The 20,969-nt window shown below is 40.2% G+C and overlaps 4 protein-coding genes across 6 annotated transcripts; all 4 read left to right on the forward strand.

Annotated features, from left to right (window-relative positions):
• Nucleotides 1-1,350: 1,350 nt before the first annotated feature.
• On the forward strand, nucleotides 1,351-4,958 carry LOC112284731 (acetyl-CoA acetyltransferase 2). 2 transcript variants are annotated; one of them, XM_024524865.3, is made up of 8 exons: nucleotides 1,351-1,708; nucleotides 2,148-2,254; nucleotides 2,344-2,410; nucleotides 2,764-3,008; nucleotides 3,154-3,288; nucleotides 3,619-3,822; nucleotides 3,984-4,094; nucleotides 4,219-4,958. In XM_024524865.3, the coding sequence occupies exons 1-8, from the start codon at nucleotides 1,516-1,518 to the stop codon at nucleotides 4,489-4,491; spliced, it is 1,335 nt and encodes a 444-aa protein (XP_024380633.1). In that variant the 5' UTR covers nucleotides 1,351-1,515; the 3' UTR covers nucleotides 4,492-4,958. The 2 variants fall into 2 exon arrangements, with proteins under 2 accessions (XP_024380633.1, XP_024380634.1); XM_024524866.3 differs by having other exon boundaries at nucleotides 3,640-3,822.
• A 467-nt stretch (nucleotides 4,959-5,425) lies between these two features.
• LOC112284733 (vesicle transport v-SNARE 13) lies at nucleotides 5,426-7,415 on the forward strand. The gene is made up of 5 exons (XM_024524867.3): nucleotides 5,426-5,609; nucleotides 5,760-5,818; nucleotides 6,179-6,364; nucleotides 6,631-6,801; nucleotides 7,003-7,415. The coding sequence occupies exons 1-5, from the start codon at nucleotides 5,516-5,518 to the stop codon at nucleotides 7,153-7,155; spliced, it is 663 nt and encodes a 220-aa protein (XP_024380635.1). The 5' UTR covers nucleotides 5,426-5,515; the 3' UTR covers nucleotides 7,156-7,415.
• A 5,875-nt stretch (nucleotides 7,416-13,290) lies between these two features.
• On the forward strand, nucleotides 13,291-15,995 carry LOC112285185 (uncharacterized). Of its 2 annotated transcripts, XM_024525813.2 has the most exons (3): nucleotides 13,486-13,788; nucleotides 14,197-15,044; nucleotides 15,314-15,995. In XM_024525813.2, exons 2-3 carry the CDS (start codon nucleotides 14,373-14,375, stop codon nucleotides 15,491-15,493), a joined length of 852 nt encoding a protein of 283 aa, XP_024381581.1. In that variant the 5' UTR covers nucleotides 13,486-13,788; nucleotides 14,197-14,372; the 3' UTR covers nucleotides 15,494-15,995. The 2 variants fall into 2 exon arrangements, with proteins under 2 accessions (XP_073391652.1, XP_024381581.1); XM_073535551.2 differs by having other exon boundaries at nucleotides 13,291-15,044.
• Nucleotides 15,996-18,540: 2,545 nt separating this feature from the next.
• LOC112284829 (uncharacterized) lies at nucleotides 18,541-20,699 on the forward strand. Its single transcript, XM_024525113.3, has 3 exons — nucleotides 18,541-18,738; nucleotides 19,170-20,039; nucleotides 20,305-20,699. The coding sequence occupies exons 2-3, from the start codon at nucleotides 19,323-19,325 to the stop codon at nucleotides 20,488-20,490; spliced, it is 903 nt and encodes a 300-aa protein (XP_024380881.1). The 5' UTR covers nucleotides 18,541-18,738; nucleotides 19,170-19,322; the 3' UTR covers nucleotides 20,491-20,699.
• The last annotated feature ends 270 nt before the right edge of the window (nucleotides 20,700-20,969 follow it).

Consider the following 20,969-nt stretch of genomic DNA (forward strand, 5'->3'; position numbering starts at 1 on the left):
TTGTTGTAAAAATATTTTCTAAAAGTATTTAAAACAACACTAAATTTGTAAATAATACTTTTATAACTTATTTTTAAATACATCAATTCTGTTATACTTATTTAGAATAAAATATATTATAACTCTTATCTTGAACAAAATCAACAAACTATACTGCAATTCTCTATAAAGGCATTGTTTAAAAAGAAAATTCAAAACCAGAAAATTATATTAAATGGTTTTATTTTTTATTTTCTTTGACCTGTTTAAATCGAGTTGGAATGGAAAATTACACAGGCACTTCATTAGATTTCACAATTTCCATAATCTCCACCATTTCAAACACAATGAATTTTTCCAACACATACTTCTTTAGAGTTAGTGTTTTGATTAATTTGATTCTTATTCTAAATTACATAAACAACTATGCACAATGGATACATGTATAAAAATGTCTTTTGTTTCAGAACAAGACTTTAAAATCAGGTATTTAACCCAAATTCTTCAAAATTCAATAAAAAATTTCATCAATTTCATCCATCAAAAAAAGTGAAAATCATCTTTAAAAATTAAAAGTAGATATACAATTACAGATTACAGTTCAACCACATTCAAAACCATCTCTGTCTCCTACATCTCAACATGCAAGTCAAAAAAATATTGCTATATATATTTTTTATAATGTACTAGTTTAAATTGATAGAGAGTAAATAATTATTACTTTATATTACAATATTTCACATGTTCGGATCAAGACAATTCATTTGATAGATCAACAATAAATTACCCACTTAAATACCATTGTCTCAATATATATATATATATATATATATATGAAACACACAATATATTCCGGCAGCCAATCAGTGCCCCTTACTGCAATTAAAATAACAATAAGAATAATAATAATGAAAACACACAATATACCTTAGCAATGAGTGCCCCCTACTGTTTGATCCAATGGGATTTTTTGACGCTACATACAAATGTAGGCTGATCAATTTTATTATATCAATAGAGATATATTTATTTCCCAACTACTTGTTCATTACTTTCATGGCTTAGATTCAAATTAATAACTTACCTTATGTCTCAAAATCTAGGATTTATAATAATCCAAACCATCCTCTAATTCCAGGGTCACCATGCGAATTCCACATGGAATCTGCACCCGAGAAGAACTCTAGGTGTCTACTGCGAAGTCACATCAGCTGGTCACCGCCACATCAGCAAGCAGCTTCTCCACGTCGGCATGCAGTCCCGGCACGTCAGCGTCTCCACCCCCACCAACACCCGCCATCTAGCACGTTCCTCGCAGTCAGTCACTACTTATAATTGGTTTGTGCGTGTTTGTGTTTTCTGCACCTTCATCGATTTGTAGCTTCGTCGCTCGGGCGAGATCCTCGTCTGATTGAGGATGGCATTTAGTTTGTTTCTAGCAGATTGTTGGGAGGATTAGCGCAGTGCAGACGGGTGGAGGAAGCAGCAGAGAGCGCCGGAGACGAGAAAGAAGGGGGAATTGCTGTGGCGATAGCGATGGCGGTACGCACGCTGTGGAAACAAGTCAGAAAGAGGTCTGTAGGTGGCGTTGCACTCACTGCTGGATTTGCCGCTTCGGCCAGTTTACCCGAGGTGGTGATTGTAGCAGCGAAGCGTACTCCGGTGGGATCGTTTCAAGGCTCCCTCGCTTCTCTATCCGCGCCTGAGCTTGGATCAATTGCAATTCGAGGTTAGGCACAACTCAGTTATCTTGAAATTAAGTTGACTTATTGGTTTGATTAGGATGGAATGTGATTGTTTGTGCCGGGAATTGTACTGTAAGAGGCGAGTCATCATTTTTCGTCCTAGATTGTGAAAGTATCGCTTAAACCTGCTGAATCAAAGTTGCAGAAACAATCTCACAGACAGACAATTACCTTGATAGCTTTGATGTAGGTTCTGTTTTCCTATTTGCAATTGTTGCTCGGAGGAATACACTCAGCAACCTAGTTTGATCCAGTCAGTTATTTTTCACAGAAAATAAAATTAAATAAATTCTTACCGTGTTTGAAAGTTGGGCGATTTTCGACATCAATACTTGCCGACACCGATGCATGTGGTTTTTATGGTTTGCTGATTTCAAAATGGTTAGTGTGTTCTGGAGAAGGGCACTGAAATTATTTTTTCAGGTGCACTGGAATCCGTCAAGCTGTCTCCAGAGCACGTCAACGAGGTGTTCATGGGGAATGTTTTGAGTTCAGGGGTAGGTCAAGCTCCGGCTCGCCAAGCCGCCTTGGTAAGTTGACTTGATCTCTAACAATAAACTTCTCTGTACTATTCATTCAACGGTCATGGAAATCTAATTGAAATGTAATGGCTTTACAGAAAGGCGGATTATTACCTGCTACCGTATGCACTACTGTGAACAAAGTCTGCTCCTCCGGCATGAAGGGTATGCCAGGAAGACAACCTCATCCTTTTTTGTGTGATTAGCTGGTTCTCGGTCTTGGTACTATGTATTAAGCATTTGAGGTACACAACTGAGAAATCTCGATTAGGTTGGAATTACATACAAAGAACTTTTTAATCAGCAATACCTTTCCCATTGCTACAAAACCTGCTGTCATTGCTTATTGGTACTTCTGACGAGGAATCAATGCTTTTAAAAGGTAGTTTTTGGTGTAATTATAGGTTCGCGTGCCTGAATAATTCGATGTTGCTATGGTAAATAGTTCGCCGTCTCAAACAGATGAGAGTGGACTTCTATTACGAAGTTAACACAGTTGTCCAACGATTTAAATGCAGCGGTAATGTTGGGGGCTCAAAGCATAATGCTAGGAATCAACAACGTCGTGGTTGCTGGTGGAATGGAAAGTATGTCCAATGCACCTTTCATTTTGCCGCGAAATCTTTCTTCCAAAATGATAGGTCACGTCCAACTGAGGGATGCCATGGTCGCTGACGGTCTTTGGGATCCACACAAAGACATTTCTATGGGCAGTTGTGCAGAGTTATGTGTAGACGATCTCAGCATTTCTCGTGAGGCACAGGTACCCAGAGATGTGTTCTTCTTTTCAGTTTGATAAGGTATGTTAGATCATAATTGGCAGGATTTCTGATGGCGTGCACAACCTATTTGGTCAGAGGTTATCCTGGTTTATTGTCTCCATCGTGATTTGTGTGCTCTTCGAACAGGATGATTATGCAATTACAAGTTATGAGCGTGCAGCGGCTGCTCAAACTCTAGGAGTGATGAAAAATGAAATTGTGCCCGTCACTATTGTAGGCAAGAAAATTGTCGTCGTAAACCATGACGAGGAATGTCTCAAGGTTTTTCTTCACTTAAACTCAGGCTGTTAGGTTCGTTGCTTATTGTAGTGGTTACTTGTTACTTTCAGCATATGCTAGAACGTAGTTGAAATTAGCTTCAGCGCATTATTACAGTGAATGTAATTTTCACAACTGGAGCGGAGATATGATTTAGTTCCCAATGTTTGAACATTGCAGTGCATAACCTTGCGTTGTGTAAGTTTTCGGGAGTAATGACTTTAAGAATGATTTTATGGATGGCTTTTACAACGAAAGCACTATCGAATTGGGGTTGCAATTTCCCTTCCTTTTCTGATTCTGGAGAGAATTTGCGTGCATTAACGTCTGCAGAGTATTCCTTGGACTTTGCAGTTCGATCCAGAGAAGCTGAAGAAGCTACGACCTGTCTTCAAGGAAGACGGCACAATCACTGCAGGCAACTCATCAAGCATTAGTGATGGTGCAGCTGTTTTACTTCTAACATCTGCAGCCTTTGCACATGACCATAACCTTCAAATCCTTGGGCGGATTCGAGGTTTCGGAGATGCTGAGCAGGTACTTCATCGGGATTGCTATCTAGTTATTTTCCACTCAATGCTTGTTATTGCAAAGAATTTGCACATGTACTGAGAGGGTCCGGCATACCTTGTTCGTTATAATTGTCTAATAGCATGTTTTCTGGCCATTAAGTATCAATTTTGCTTCTTATGTGACAGGATCCAGAAAAGTTTCCGACATCACCATCTCTTGCGATTCCCAAAGCACTAGAACATGCAGGTCTGAAGAAGGAAGATGTAGATCTGTATGAGATCAACGAAGCATTTTCGGCAAGTTTTTTCACCATTTCAGTTTTCTCTTTCCGTTTAAGTGTCTGGCACAACACATCTTTTTCATTAAATTTTTGTTATTCTTTTTCTGTTCTAAACATGAAGAGTGAGACTTATTGTGCAGGTGGTGAGTTTAGCGAATCAACAATTGCTGGGTTTGAGATCAGATCAGTTGAATATTCATGGAGGAGCTGTGTCAATTGGACATCCGATAGGTGCATCGGGTGCTCGGATCATCATCTCTCTTCTCACTGGACTAGCATTAAAAAATCTCAAGATTGGAGTTGCTTCAATCTGCAACGGCGGTGGTGGCGCTTCTGCCATAGTTATCGAGCGAGTTCCTGAGTACCGCATATCTTTACACGGTCGTGGTGGGAACAAGTCCGAGAAGGACTGAAACTTCTGATAAATACTATAATGCATTTCCTTCGTCAATCCCGATTTGTAGTCACCTCTAGTAGTGGAATGTATATTATTTTATCTAACATCAGTTAGCTGTGTGATAGAGGAACCCCCGCTTCTTGTGTCAGTCCCCGAATCATTTACACTAGAGGGTGGCTGAAAGTTCCCGAGTGCTTCAGGTTACTGCTTTCAAACTTCAACTTCAAGCCACTTATAAACTCCACGAAACAATCCTGACAAAGCTGAGGGGTTACACTTACTAATATGAGAACGATCTCTCGATCCGAGAATGTAGATTTGGTTAGAGAGCTAGAGACACATCTGAAGTACAAAGACAGGTACTCAATGGATGTGCAAATAATGTCAAGTGTAGTAGGCAGAGTGAAGGTTTAGCACTTTGCCGACAGCAAGGTAATTTTTACTTTATTATATGTCTCAATAAATATCTCTCATACGCTCCAATCATCCACAAGTTGACCTTCTCAAGAACCAAAATTGTGGGTTCTCGCTAAAGCTTAGGAGCTTACTCCTCCATCAATTCTGCAATTCAAACAACTTTTAACTTTGCCTTGTTCATCACTCTGGCTTCAACAAAGTCTTTGCATTCTGAAATTATGATTCATCCCAATTATTAACGTCACCAAAGACTCACGGCTTCTGAATGTTCTGTACTGGCTAAGTATCGAGACCACAGCAATTGTGAATCAGTTGTACGCTCTCCTTCAATCGCGGGGTGATAAAATTGCTGCGCTCCAATGTGAACAAATGTTTTTGCTCTGTTCCTTGTGATGAAGTGCGGCCTCGGCTTCTCCGAAGAAGAGGGTGGAGAAAGTTTCGTCCGCTTCCGTCGCGTGTTCGTCGTCTGCTCCAGCGCGTGGCTCTTGCTAAATCTAAGTTTTAGGGTTACAACTCTCTTTGGTGTCTGTGGAGTGTGGTATTTTACGATTTCTCGCCGGTGTTGACGCAAGCTTTCGGGGGGATTCGGTGCGCCGGGAGCCGTTTCAGCGCCGAACGTCGCCATGAGTGAGATATTCGATGGCTACGAGAGGCAGTACTGCGAGCTCTCGGCTAACCTTTCTCGCAAGTGTACCTCTGTTGCTGCGCTCCATGGCGGTAAGCAACCACTGAACTACAAGGCTTTACTTCACATTGAGTGGAAGGAAAAGTTTTACATGGCGAATTGGTGTTGAAGATTTTCGGTTTTCCTGCATTTGTGAGAGAAATTGGCGTTTCTGGTGACATGGATTGTATTTCTGGTCGCAGAGGAGAAGAAGCAGAAGCTCGCGGAGCTTAAGGCTGGGATGGATGAAGCAGATTCGCTGGTAGGGTATTGGCTGTTTGACTCCTTTGTGACAATTCCTGCTTTGCAATCTGGATTTCATTTCGCACGAAGCGGGTGTAGGTTGTCTAGCAGTCTGGATATTCATAGTTGAAGCATTACTGTCTTTCGCTCTCATGTTTGCCCATCGTCGAAAATTTCACGATTAAATATTTTGCACTCCTAATTAGCAGTTGACACATAAACTGTATGCTAGTAGAGTTATCCAGTCATTGTGCTTCTTGAAATTTTATTGTTCGCGTAATTAACGAATGGGAATGATGTAGAGTTGTGGATTGGTGTCAGTTTTGGTAATTAGAAGGATTCTGTAAAGATTTGGACTGAGTAGATTTTATTTGTATAGATTCGTCGCATGGATCTGGAGGCCAGAAGCCTGCCTCCGACTCAAAAAGCCACCTTATTGGCCAAGTTGAGGGAGTACAAGTCCGATTTGACTAACTTGAAACGAGATGTTAAGAAGTCTGCTACAACTGATGCAGCTGCTGCTAGGGATGACCTTTTGGAATCTGGGATGGCCGATCGTGCCAACGTAAGCACACTTCTGTTACTTGTAATTGAGTTGTTGATAGCTTTAGCTTCCATTACTTAATAATGGACACGGCTTGTCGAGCACGTTACCAATGCTGTTGTCTGGTCCTTTGGTGCTTACTCTCTAGTAAACATCTAAACTTAACATGTCGAGTTTTAGTTCAGCTCGATTTTCAAGCAGTATTGATTGCACTTCTTGAATAGAGACACTTTTCATAATAATGTATTCAACAACGCATCTTTATGTGGTGGTAATTATGTGTACAGCCTACCCACGACCAAAGAGGCAGACTGCTGATGTCGACGGAACGCCTGAATCAGTCTGGTGAGAGAATCAAGGAGAGCAAGCGGACCCTTCTCGAAACGGAAGAGCTTGGTGTGTCCATCCTGCAAGATCTTGCCTCGCAGAGACAAACCCTTCTTCATGCCCAGAACAATGTACGTTCGCTGCCGCTGCTAGGTTTTTTGGTGTTTGATACTCATTAGAATATGATTAGTCTAGCTCTGATGATCTAGTAAGTGTTATGTGGTGCACACTGAGCATTATGTGCACATGGTTTGTACGATCCGAGGAGTTGAGGGATGGATTGATGCTGATAAGTTTTTGATATTCAACTATTGTCTGTGTTGACTTAACAGCTGCATGGTGTGGACGATAACATTGGGAAGAGTCGGCGGATCCTGAATTCGATGTCTCGACGGATGTCACGAAATAAGTGGATAATGGGAAGCATAATTGGAGTGCTCACTCTGGCCATTGTGTTCGTGATTTATGTGAAAGTGACCAAGTGAAAGTTGGGGGAAGTACTGGTTGGGTCAAGTTATCATAGGCTCTTCTCTTGCGTGACCAAAGATATCAATTGTGTAACATCATTTAGCTGTGTGAATATCTCCTAGTGTGTATAGATCGAGAGATTAAGCGAGTGCCCAAAGAATAAGTGGGAACGATTCTGTGGTAAGTTGTTGCACCATTCGCTTGAAGACACTACACTGATGGTTGCAACTGTATACATTCTTTTTTTTGAAAGGTCATTAAAGACTGTCTTTAATTATCCATGGTGTCTCGATTGAGAATTTAGTGTTTGAAACCTGACGATGTAGCTTATGTGATTGCGTGCTCTACCTATGGCGTGTATGGTTTACTCATTTGCTTAAGAAACTTAAACTGTACGTTTGGAGAAGGCCTCATCAGATGTGGATGGCACAGCACATTATGCTTCTACTTTCACTTAATGTAAATGTATGTTTCACATATGTTGCAACTTGCCATACGTGTGCGCACCAAATTACAGTAACGATATGAATATTTACTGGAGACGAAGAGTGAGATAATTCGTAATCTTTGTAGATCGAATATTGTAAAGTTCTTAAAGGGGATCGGCCTTTCTGAGAGGAGACGCTTCCCACCGTGGAAAATCGAGCAAGATAGTATTCAACTAGCAGTCGAAGCGTTTCATCTGTTTGGGGGGGGGGGAGGGGGGGCGGAGAGGACAATGCAACCTTTTAGTAATGTTTCCTTATGCACTCCAGTATTGTTTACTCATGAACTCCATGCCATTGTCTGCGACCCATATATGCCACAACACACCACCCATGTAGACATGGCTTTTCCTTACTTTGTCTGGGCTTGAAAAACCATCCTGATCGCATGCCTCAGGTGGACGAGGTGTGGGCAGGGCTCATTGCCGAATATGGACCTCGTGGACGAGAATGATCGACTTCCTTCCCATTCTCTGGCCAAGCAAAGTCCACATCGGAATCCTTGGAGTCTGGTTACACAGCCACTCCGACACGACGTGATCGAAGTGGGCCCATCCGGGTAAAAAGCTCCAAGGCAGTTTTGCTAATGCTTCTTCAATATCACGTGCATGCTGGCCTGTGGATCTACGTAAAACGCGTCCCTTCTCACATCTTCTCAGAGCTGGTCACGACCTGCATCCTTATCATTCTTGTTAACGAACAGATCGTAGGAATCTTCCACGCCACCTGGTTGACAGAAGGATTCTCGCCGACTCTCATACCCCAGCTCTTTTTCGAGCATTTCAGAGCTCTTCTATCTGCGCAAATTCGTTGACTTGATTGTATCAGCGGCAGTTTTTTCACTGTAGGATGAATGGATTCCTGTCTGGAGAATAAGTGTCAACTGTGTACCTGTGATGGTTGTGTGTCTGTGGCGATTCGAGTGCGGTGCTAACCACGAGGACTCACGCTCAAAACCTGAACAGAGAGTCCCAAGTTTGTCTCGTTTCTGAGGGAATTCCTTGCGTGAAGGGTGTGCAGCTAAGACCCATGGTCAACAGAAATCACCTCCAAAGATCGCTCTGGACTTTCGCCAGGCTGAAATACTCGGAGGGTAAAACTTTGCGCGAAATTCAATAATTGGATGTCCCCCTGTTTCATGCCCGGGCCCTGATGTAACAGTGTCATACTGTAGAATCACCATAGCCACAGAAGAAATAGGGGGTGCAAACCTAAAAACTTTATTTTATTTTTGATTTACTTATCGATCCTAGAAGCATCACGACTTTTCGATTGCGATTAATGATCAGTTTGGTGCAAGAAGAATTTCATGATCTTTTTACACTGCCTCTCCCATGTTTTCGCTCCGCAGAGGGTCTTTTGCAGTAAATGCAAGAGTACGAGAATCACAGTGAAGACCAGGTGTTTAGAGTCGGAGGCTTGACAGTGAAAAGTCAGTAACAATCAAAGCAGCTTCAGAAACGGCTTTAGAACAAGGCAATAGTTCTCTTCCCTAAAGATTTCTAAAATCAGCTCAATGGCGCAGTGATACAATGTATGATATGATCCCTCAAGCCGGGAGTCTCACAAGATAAACGATTCTACCTGAAGCTTGTGCTCCGAACAAGTCGAGCTAGTTATACGGCAGCCTGGTTCCGCAGCTCTATCTCGAGACCAGCCGTTCGAATTCTGCAACAATCAACCGCCGCTCTGGGCCATCTCCACACTCGGATCCGAGAGTTGCATTTCGCATAGATATATAAAGTCGAGGAACATGAGGGTTAATTCTCATGCATCTCCCGCACGAGCGACCTGGACACGTCTCCTTGTGCTTGTCATGCTACAGTTACTAACGCGATGTCAACATACCCCCTCGCTCCAAATACAGAAACCAGGCAGTAAAGCGACGAGGAACTCCAATGTCGACGACTTGGGTATGACAGACAACCCATCGCGGTTAAGATTTGCAACTGATGAAATGGTAAGCTGCACCGTGTCACTGCCATCACGAGAGACCCCTTCTCCCGCACCTCGCGCGTTGCCTCCTCGCCCGAGTTTGTCCGCAACAGCTCGAGTGCCGATGCCACGCCGACAACATGCGGAGTGTGTCACGTTTGTCTTGGTTTTGTCGCCACGATGAATGCGCTAAAAACCGCGGATGCGGATCTAGACACGCCGAAAGTGGTGTGGTATCGCCTCGGATTCCGCGCTATCATCGGGATCGATGAGAGCCTGAATGCGGCGGTTTTCCCAATTCCTGCCTTAGCTTCGAAAACATTAAACATTTTTTCTTCAGGTGTTCATCTAAAACGAGCACGAAGATCGAACTTTTGATCTATTTGGGAGCTTCGATTCTTGCTATGAAATCTGGCGTGGCAATGAAAATGGGGTTTATTTGCATGTGGGTATTTCATTAGGATTTTTTTAATAAATTACTAAAAAATATAATAAATTAGGGATATGGAGAAATTTGTTTTCTACAACATGAGAGAATAAAAGTAGAGGTGCAACTAGCATTTGAGTTGTGTGGTGGAATGTCGGTGGTTAGTGGTTAATACCCCTTCTTGCTTTGAATTTACCAAAGATTGTGTATTAGTCCAAACTATAATGTCAGACAGTTCAACACCAAAAATGTAAAAGATTCATACATTTAAAATATCAGCATTTAGTGTGATAAACAACATCCAAGCAATTCAAATTATCACAGTATACATGCCATCCACAATACATATATTAAAAAATAAATATTGTCTTGAATTGTTTCTTGTCATAGAATGTTTGAAAAGAGTACAACACCCGAGTTACACCACACATGATGTAAGAATAGATACTTCACAAACATCAAACATCTCTCCTCTCACAATTGCACACACATGTATTAAGTAAACAAAAGCAAACTCTGCTTTTGTAAACAACATAAACACCTCAATAAGTTTTAAGAACATTTTTTTAACAACCTTTACAAGTAAACAAAACAAAAAAGTAAGAGACGAAATGTGTATCAAACCATTACAAATTTTGTATTATTTTCCATATTGTATTGCATGGGGATTTTGATGGCCAATAAAATTATAAAACTGACACGTGTCAGTAACCAAACAATGAAGCCATATCTAACACGTGTGAGCCATTCCAGTGTCATCTCCATTATACGAGTCATCCAAATATGGATGAACGATAATTCCGAATAACAGAAACAATGGATGAGAACCACCTCGTTGGGCAATTGATGCTTCCCCACACTAGCAACAACTACCCCACCTCGCCTCTTAAATGCACATTCTATTATAGTTTTTGTCCTCATTATCTTTTTTTTCTTTTCCTACAAATTTTTGAAATGGATTCTTCTTTTTCCTGGATTTTCCTTTTTTGGGTTAGCGTTTGTTCTAGAGAAATAACATAAAAATTTCTCCTTTGTCATTGTCAGACACACATTTAATTTGAACATCCTTCTGACAGTTATCAAAATTATAAAATTAGGGCTAACCCAGAAAGGCAAATGGAAAACCCGACAATGAATTGGAAAGGAATGGAGGTAGGTGTAGAACTAACCCCAAATAGCTCACTTCTCATTAAGAGGGAGGGTGGGGGGGGGATACTGGGGCTCCACACCCATAATAATGCCAAAAGCCAATCCTACGTGGCTTGGACTTATATCACACGCACCCCTCCAGCTGGGCCTTTACCTTGGTGGTGACTCCACCTCATTGCCACGTACGCACTCCACGTCGGCTTTCTTTAGACGGTCCAGATCACATCCCCCTGCCCACGATGGACTGTGTGCCGTGAAATACAAGCGAAGTTGGTAATTTGAGAAAGGGGGTTAATTTTAAGATGAATGAGAATTTTTTAAACTAGACGCTGATTAAACTGTTTTATTTTTATTTTTATGGTAGTTTAGATTCCAGATACCTCCTTTTGAGATTTCTGGATAACTTTAATCAATTTTACAATTATCTATGGAACTCACCATGGTTTTGATTAGTTTCTTTGCTTTTTGATGTAATTTTTTTCACGATGTGTTTTTTTCTTTAGTTGTGCCATTACATTTCGTTGAACGTTACTATTAAAATTAATGTGTTTAGCTTTCTATGTCACTTTATTGAACGTACATTGGGAATGTTAAAACGTGCTTGAATAGTTGGATTTAATATTAAACCAAAGTTGGGTGTATGTGTGTGCTGCCTCATTGCAACAAGTTTTCCAAATCGAACTGAAGACCAATCGAATTTTACATAATAAAATAAGCATCCATTTTCATTATTATATATATATATATATATATATATATATTTAATTCCTGATGATGTGTAATTGATTAAACAACTATGTTTATTATAATGCTAACAAAATTTGAAATCATATTGAAAGAAGGGTGATAATTGACAGAAATAATTGCTCAAACAAAAAGAATTTTATGCAAATGGTGTTATTTTATTTTTCTTCTTGTTTGAGCAATTTAAAATAACACCATTTGTATAAAATGTAAAAGCAACAAACTCAGCACTTATAATAATGTATACATGTGTATATGTATATATATATATATATATGTGTGTGTGTGTGTGTATGTGTAATGAGTAGTTCCATACTCAGTTAACCATCTTAAAAGAATATCAAATACAAAAAGAATTCATTTAGAAAATTAATAGTTATTTATAAATATTGTCAAGTTTTTAATAATGATAATATTAAAAAAAACACATTGTAGCATGTAAACGCTATAAATGCTTTGAGATTGTGTTAAAATATATTATATTACCATGTAAATTTTCTATTGCCGCACTATATCCATAACTATATTTATACGAGAAAACCAGAGAATAAGATTAAACCATCAAGTTTTAAAGATTCTTTCTCGTGTAATTTTTTTTATTACCGTAGAAATGGAATGTTCAGTACAAACTAATAATCCTACAAATACTGCATCGTTTGAACTTTGAATTAATGGCTTTTGTGAGTTCAATGTCAGTTACAACAACTTATTTATATATATATATATAAGTTGTTTGAACAGCCAATTAAAGTAATATCTTGGATACATGTCATATCTAAGGGAGAATTTAATCTGTTAAATTGGAAAAAATATAAATTACCCAATTATCCACACCAATTTTACATGCCAAATAACCACTGACAAACAATTTGGAAATTGTAAAACATCAAACAATTTTATTATTATTATTATTATTATTATTGAGACTGAACACATAAGAAGTTGTCATTGAATGGGTTTTATTTCAATAATTAGTCGTAGATGTCGATTGTTTGAAATCATATAAAATTGAGTCCTTTCTACGTTTTTAAAACTTTATCGAAAACATATAAGTTGCAAAGTATTTCCACAAGAATGTTAAACATATGAAAGTTGATACCCACATAAAAACCACAAAACTACAATTTCTATGGCGTGTTGGTATCAAGTTCTTCAGCCAAATTCGATGCCACCCACCTTTCATTCTTGTCACGCATTTCTAAACAAAATATAGTGCTTAGAGCAAAATTAGAATGCGCACCGTTCACACAGTGCAGCGACACAGTTACAGGAAACCACATCCACGTCAACCGAACGAACAGAGTCCCAACCAAGACGAACACAAAATGGAAAGCCGGTCTCCAAGCGCACTAGTAAAGCACCCCACCGGATAAAGCCAGTTGCGACCACGGGGAGCACCGGCGCAAGTTCAAATTCTCAGACAGGCGCGAGAGTCAGGCTTCCCTCGTTCACTGCCCCAACCCGCTGAGACGGCGGGTGACCCCTGGATCTGGTTTGAAATGTTTTGGGCGGGGATAGGGAGCCAGGCTCACCCTAGCCGCCGTTTGCTGGGGCCACCCCATGTTGGGCTCAGTCTACAATACTGCCCCGCCCATTCTACTGTGGGCAGTCTGCTTGGGCGGAGTTGTCTTCCTCCCCGCTTTGCAAATCGCTTCTTAGTTCCTCCGAGAACAGTGTTTACAGTTTAGTTACATTTTTCCCGCGTGCTACTGTAGCTCAGGTTTCAAACGATTTGGTGGTCTGGTGTGGGAGTTCAAGCGCGGAGGAGGTGCAGTGCAGTGCAGAGCTGCGTCGTCGTAGTGTATGGGTTCTGTGCCTTCGTGGTGTTTTGTTTTTTGAGGTTTGAGCTTCACGCGTGTGCATTGGAAGTCGGGTTTGCGGTAAGGTTCCACAACGGGAGGTGTCCGAAGGTGAGACTCGTCTTGGACTTTCCTCGACTTGGTTTTGAGGTGTAGCCGACTGTTGCAGTTTGTGAGGAGTGTTTTGTGAGGCCGGGAACTGCTTTTTTGAGAGTGGGGAATATGTTTTTTCCATGACTAAGTTGCGTTTACGCTCTTCACTGATAGTAGATTGCCTCGAGTGTTGGTGTTTCCGAGTGCTGGATTTGTTGTCTGTGAATATTGATGTACATGTACGTGGTATGTGTTTTCTTCTATTGTTGCTGATGATTTGAGCGACCGTTCAATGGACGGATTCTTGGGAGGAGGAGATGAATGTGTAGGCGATGTCTGATGCCCTTGGTTGATATGTGAGATTGCACCTTGCAACTCGATACTTTCCGGTAGTACTGAAAAACAACTTACTCATTGTTTTTCAAGAGGGAAGGAGCGGAAGATCTTGTTAACAGTGTTCACATCACCCAGTATCTCCGCTGCCACTTGCGAATTGGAATTGGTCGAGCTATTTAACTCGAATATAGAGTTATTGGGAAGGAGTTGGTTGGCCCTAGACACAGCTGATATCATTGGAAGGTTTGGTACGAGAGAGTTCAACAATGAAGAGGAGCCAACTCGAGGAGGAGAATTGTGGGCACTGGGAATATGATGTTCCATGTGATGTAGCATCTTCGGATGGCGTAGGAACGGTGGACCCCGACTTGGTGGCAACAAATTTTGGCATGACCATGCGCAGGTTGCGGTTTACAAGGGCATTGACCAGAGAGTATTCAGGGAAGTCGCTCTCTTTGGAAGAGTTATCCAGCAGAGTCCGCGAGAATCACAGCACTTCTCAGAGAGTAATGATGGCTCTGGATGCGGTTGGACCAACCGAGGGGGTTGTGGTCCGAAGATTACCTGTGCTACACTTTGGCTCAAGTATGGTATCAGATGAGAGGGATGGATGCGAGACAATAATCACACCTGGTGTCTTGGATGCCACGGAGTATCCTATGTTAGAGGTCTGCGGGCGTAATTCTGCTGGGACTGTACCTATATCCCATGGGTTAGAGGAAGAGCGTAACCGTGACGTTTCATCCGACGCAACTAGGCCAGTCGGGTCCAACGCAGAAGTGGACGTGGCTAATGAGAGACACGATCAAGATGAACTTGGAAAGGAGAACTGCGATCCCCTCGGCCAGTGGAATATCCTGGAGTCTCGCAGCCCGTTGCCTGCGTGGTTTCCCCGGAGGCCATTGCAAGACATCACTAATGTGCTGGCTTCTGAGCTTGTGAGTCGCCGTGCCTTTGTCTCGATGTATCTGTCTCACGGGTCCACGCCATTAAGACAAAACCTGCATGTCTGCCATTTTTTCTGAATTGGATGGGAATTAGTTTGAAGTAGGTTACTAGAACTTGGAGCAGCTATAAACGTATGGCTGGTTCAACACGATTGGAAGCTTATGGGAATGTGTCTGTCAGGATTGCAAGTGATCCATCCTTGAAGTTTGAGTCGTTGGATGCGATTGCCTCACCTGACAATGCGTTTGTGGGTTGGCAGGATAATGAATTGCCTCAACCAAAGAAAAAGCGCAATAAAAAGATAACCTCTGGTGTGCCTCCACAATTGGAGCTGCGGTGTGAAATCCCAGCAAAGAATGCTATGTCGCTCTGGCAACCCAAGGCTTTGAGCTGTGTAGCCTCAAAGAAATGTTCCAATCTCAGGAAGAATTTCAGATAATTTGAATTTTCGGGAGTGGTCACTGTACTTATGTGACACTATTTCAAGGCGAATTGAATGATACACATGCTGCTGGGAGATGATTCCAGAAAGCGATGGAGGGATTTACTACTGGTGAATGCCTCGGAGCTACTCTGAAGTGGTTGTGTCATCACAAGATGATTTACCGCCGCGTTCGTGAGTTGGGCTGAGAGTCAGATTCAGCAGCTATGATTGCAAGTGTTGTCCATGTGAATAAATGTCGGAAGCCTCTATTTGAGTGGGTGTTCTGTAGGTTGCGGATTATTTAGTTGTGCCGTTCCAGTCTAACTGCGTGGCATAGAAAGACATGTTGAATGTCCCTTCAATTTTGGTAGCCGGCACGATAGGCTTCGGAAGGCAGACGTCTGAAATCAGTAGTATCGTCATGGGGCTGAAGCTGAAGAAGTTTGTGGGTGTAAACCAGAATTCATTATGTAAGTCAAATCATTGTTAAATATGAACTAATTATTTCTCCTCTTCAGATATGGCCTTGTATCAACAGCTTAGTGTATCTAGCAACTAAAAACATATTGCAAAAAGTTTGATTAAATGACATGTTTCAATGGTACTGACCTGTATTTTGGTACGGCAGAAGTAATTGAGGCTTTGTACTATTGTTCAACTTTAATGTTTAATTATATAAACACTTTCCTTCATTATTTGATCCTTAATATATTTGGGGTTCAAATTTAAGTATTAGAATTTAGACAATAACTACGTTCATAGTTATTATGTGTATATATTAAGTTTTGTGATGACAATACATATATATTCTTGGATATATGTATATTAGCATAATCTTTGATGTAGGACATTGCAAACTTTGTTCTACATTTTGTAATATATGACACAACTTGTCCTAGATTATACTTCATATAAAACACAATTGAGTGTGAATATAAATAGAGCTACTAAAGAGGATTATTTTTATTTTTATTTTTATTTGCATTTAATGCTCAATAACAACTTTATGCCCTATCAAAGTTGTCTTATAACTATGAGTTTAAAAAGTATTCTCTTATCCCCCTAATAAACAACGCAATTTTTGATAATGTCATGACACATGTCTTTCATAAGAAGCGCATATGTAATAGTTTATTTATTTATTTATTTAAAAAAGTATGCTAAGATTATATAGTGGAAGACTCCAAATTTAGGTGGTCCAGATATAAATTAAATAATTTGTTACAAAATTTATGGAGATAATTTTATTAAAAATACATTTTTATTTTTAAAACTCGAGAACCTAATATTAACTTATTTTAGATGATGGAGTATATAAAACAAATTCTATGGCCATTATCTATATACCAACATAACAATATGCAAGAAAAAGTTGTTGCAAGTTGGTGACAATATTGGTACAATGTTTTATTTGCATGTAAACTAATATTTATTTATTTGTTTTAATTAGAACTATAAAATACATATTACTTGTTTGTGAAGAGTTTGCAACTGAAAATAATACAACGTATATTATTTTATTTAGTAATTTATTATTATATATATATATATATATATATATATATATAAATCAAAAAAATTACTCAAATGATGTTAATATTGTTAATTTATTTCAAAATTGAAGATAAATTTTAATGTAGAAATAATAACAACGTATGTATATATATTCATACAGTAAAAAACGTGGTGTTAGATTTTTTTTGTTTAAGATTCAACAATCTTTAATTGTTATTTACTGCAAGTGTGCCAAAAGTATATTGTTTATTATAGTATTTTTTGTAATAAACAAAGATATACTTGTGTAAATCATATGATAGTAGTTGGTCAAAAACATCTTCATGTGAGAAATTGAGTTTAATTTTTTATAACAGGTTGAGTAACACATTACAGGGGTACTTATATAGAGTGAACAATGGAGTTACATAGGATATTTGTTTTTATTGTTGTGTAAATAATTTGAACTTAGTAGATTAGATGTGCAAGGTTGAATTAATGTCAATTGGTCTTAGACATATTTAAAATAAATTTGATCAAGTTCATCATCTTGAGTTTTACTATGCTAGGCTAATATTAATAAGGCTGATTTAACATTGCACTGACTTGTCAAATATTTTTTTTGGATAAGTACTAAATTTAATTCTAAAATAATATATTATAGAATTTTTGTATGGCCTTAACTATTTATTGATTATATAATTATTATTTTAGTATTTTATTATTTAAATATATTAGAAAAAAACATAAATATGATATTTATTTGTATAATATTTTTAGTTATTAGATTATTTAAGATATATTTTCTTCTTGGTTGAAGTAATTTCAATCTTAAAAAATTAACCTTCAAATTGAATAAATGCAAGCCTTATAAAGGACACTACAAATTTTTGTTAGTTGACTCAATAAACTCACAAGTCAAGAAGTGAAGTTACCTACAATAATTCAAAAGTATTAAAAAATTTCAAATTCTTCTTCTTCTTATTTTACTGATTCTTAAATAAAGTGACATAAAAAACAAATTAAATTGTTGCTAATTAGATTTTACAGCCTCCAACTATATTTCTTCAATAATAGTTTAGAACGAGTTAATAAATTTTCGTGAAAGTGGTGTATGAGATAAGAAGACATGCTTAGAATTACAAAACTTAAAACAAAAACTTACCTATATACTTTTATTTATTTATTTATTTAATGTATTTTGGTTGTTGTTGTGGTGGAAATACCCTTGTAATCCTCGAAACTCATGTCTCAAGAATGGATGTAGACATACAACTCCAGGTGGGGAATGTGAACTAATCAGTGCACGTCTCCAACCCAATGCAAAACGTGCGAGATTCCCCGGCGCGAGGCTTCTTCTTCATTGCGGCCCAGCCGGGTGTGGCCCCAACACTTTGTCGGTAGCGACGGCGCCATGTGTGGAGGAGAAGGAGAGAGTGGGAACAAGCGCATGCTCGACGCGAGAAACAGAGGAAGAAATCGGTGCAAGTCGAGCCACAACTGACAACAGGCCACGGCGACTCCACGTCAGAATCTGACGTGGAATCCGACCCCCTGATTCGAAGGGTGGGTGGAAATTCAATCCTCCGCCACCCCTTCGGCTCGGTTCCGGACCGATTTCCCAAGCCTGCGAGAGTCGATGGCGAGCGGTAGGGGCCCCGAACGAGAGAGGCTCCGTGTTGTGGAATGTTTCTGCGCAGCGTGGTTTTTTCAGACCAGTTTGCATCAACTTGCTGCTTCGTATTTCAAGCCCCGGCGCTGTGAGGGTGCGTCACAACTCGTTCCTGTTAGGGTTACACTGTGGTGTGCGTAGTGGCGAAGTACTTCGCTTCGAGGTGCCTGCACTGGAGGTTCAGTTGTCCGGTTGGTGGTGAGTGAGTGGTTTGGAGTATAGAGCATTGTCTTGAGTGATGTCTGCTTGAGTGGCGGGTTTTCCGTGTGTGTGTGTGTTATTTTTTTCTTTTCTTAGCTCTGCGTATGTTTGGTTCATTCTGCTATCGTTGCTGCGGGTGGGAAGTGGTGGAGGTGGCGTGGTCTTGTTTGAAGTGGAGTATTTGACAACATTTTTGTTTCGTGTTGTGATTGCTCATCGTTCTTGAATTGCATGGTTTTTGCGATATGAGTCACTGTTAGCTGGAGCTCCACGCGGTTTGTTTGAGCTTTGTAATCACCACTTGTTGTTGGTGCTGGGATTCAGTCACGGAGTGCCGAAAGCTCATTTCATATTGTTAGCTTCCCGGGCAATTGGGATGCCACCAATCCTCACGCTAATCACAGAGAGAATATCTTCACGCCAAACGTCTTGAATTTGGTGTGGTTTTTGATATGCATACTACTTGAACAATTATCAATGGAAAGAGTAAGAGAGCAGATGAAGAGGGGTCAGCTCGTTGAGCGTAACAGCGATCTCCTTAAGTTCGTGGTGCAACAGCCCATTGCATCCCTGGATCTTGGAGAAAAAGAGCAAAGTTCGGTGTCGAGAAATTCTGTTGTAACTCCTCGCAATTTGAGGTTCAGGACAACATTTAGTAGGGAAAGTTGTACAGAAGCTGCACTGGAGGACTTGTGCATTCGATTGAATGAGACTTACAGCACGGTGCAAAAAGCATGTCCAATTGATCTCCACGTCGATTGTTCCGAGCGAGAGTTGAACGGAAGGGTAACTTTAGAAGATCTGAATGATGCATTGGAAAAGAATGGAGGTGCGGTCGGTGCCAGAGATTGTGTTTTGGAAATCTCTCAGATTAGGGTATGCTCTTCGGTACTGGCTGCAAAGGGACTTTCGAAGATGGAGTTGGAGATCGACGAAGACCTCCCTCAAATTGTGATGAACACTCACAGCAGGGTGGATGAGTCTGAACAAGGCTTTTCATCCCCTGTTGCGCGAAATGTCACGTCCAGCTCTATCATGAAAGAACCACAAAGCGTTCTTGGCAAGGGTGACCCTGGCAAAGAAAATTGGGATCCTAATGTCGAATGGAGTGACAAAAAGAGTGGCAGTCCCTTGCCTGAGTGGTTCTCTCGAAAACCCTTGCAAGATATCACTGATGTACTCGCCGCTGAACAGGCAAGTTTCCACTCATTGTCTGGTTCGAGTTTGTACCCCACTTATGTCCTGGATGTTTTAGTTCAAATTTCACCTTTAACTTGTTCACATGTCCTTGCATAGTTCTTCGCTCTCGACATGCATTTAGCATTCTATGGAATCTCCTTTTCTATTTATGATTGAGCATGCAGGAAACATTACTCAATCTAGATAGATAACTGCGGCCTTTCACATGCCCTTTCAGGTGTCCTCGGTAATTGAGCTGACAGTGCTTGCGATCTTGCAGGGCAAGGAGCAACAGCCACAACCAAAGAAAAAACTCAAGAGGAAGGTATCCTCTTCAGTGACTTCTTTATTCCCAACACTCTCTGAGTCTCTAACGACGAGGAAAGATTCATCCGTCATTCAGCTCAAGTGTGCTACTTTTGCAGCCCCAAAGCAATATTCATATCTTGGGAAGAATTTCCGATAACCTAATTTTCTTTCCCTCTGGGATCAATTCGTTGTGTTTGTCACCCATTCAAAGATCAATTGAATGGTGCGGGAATTTTGTCATGAGCATGACATCAGGAGACAAATGAGGGAATTACCTATTGGCAGTGCCTCTTCTTTTCTGTTGTTGGATCTGAAAAAAAAATTAATGTAGGTTTGTACCCCGCATCTTGCATGGGCATTCGTTCACCTAAAGTTGTGGAGAAAATTGAGTATGTTCAGCTGATATTTCCTGCGCATTTAGATGATGATTGAATGGGCTTGCATCTAGGGCTAGGTTGTTTGAGGCAGTACGTGGCAGCTGTTACAATGTATCCTCTCCTGGGTTACTGCTTGACATCTGTCATCCTGTGGATTTAGTAGCCTATTTCCAGGACCCGTTACACGTGTAAATATTTTCTAACTAACAGTATCGTAGGAGATCATTGAGCAATGAAGTCCCCTTCGTTGACAGTGTCT

Source organism: Physcomitrium patens, chromosome 7 (assembly GCF_059467195.1).
Source record: "Physcomitrium patens ecotype Gransden chromosome 7, ASM5946719v1, whole genome shotgun sequence".
Classification (NCBI taxonomy): Eukaryota; Viridiplantae; Streptophyta; class Bryopsida; order Funariales; family Funariaceae; genus Physcomitrium; species Physcomitrium patens.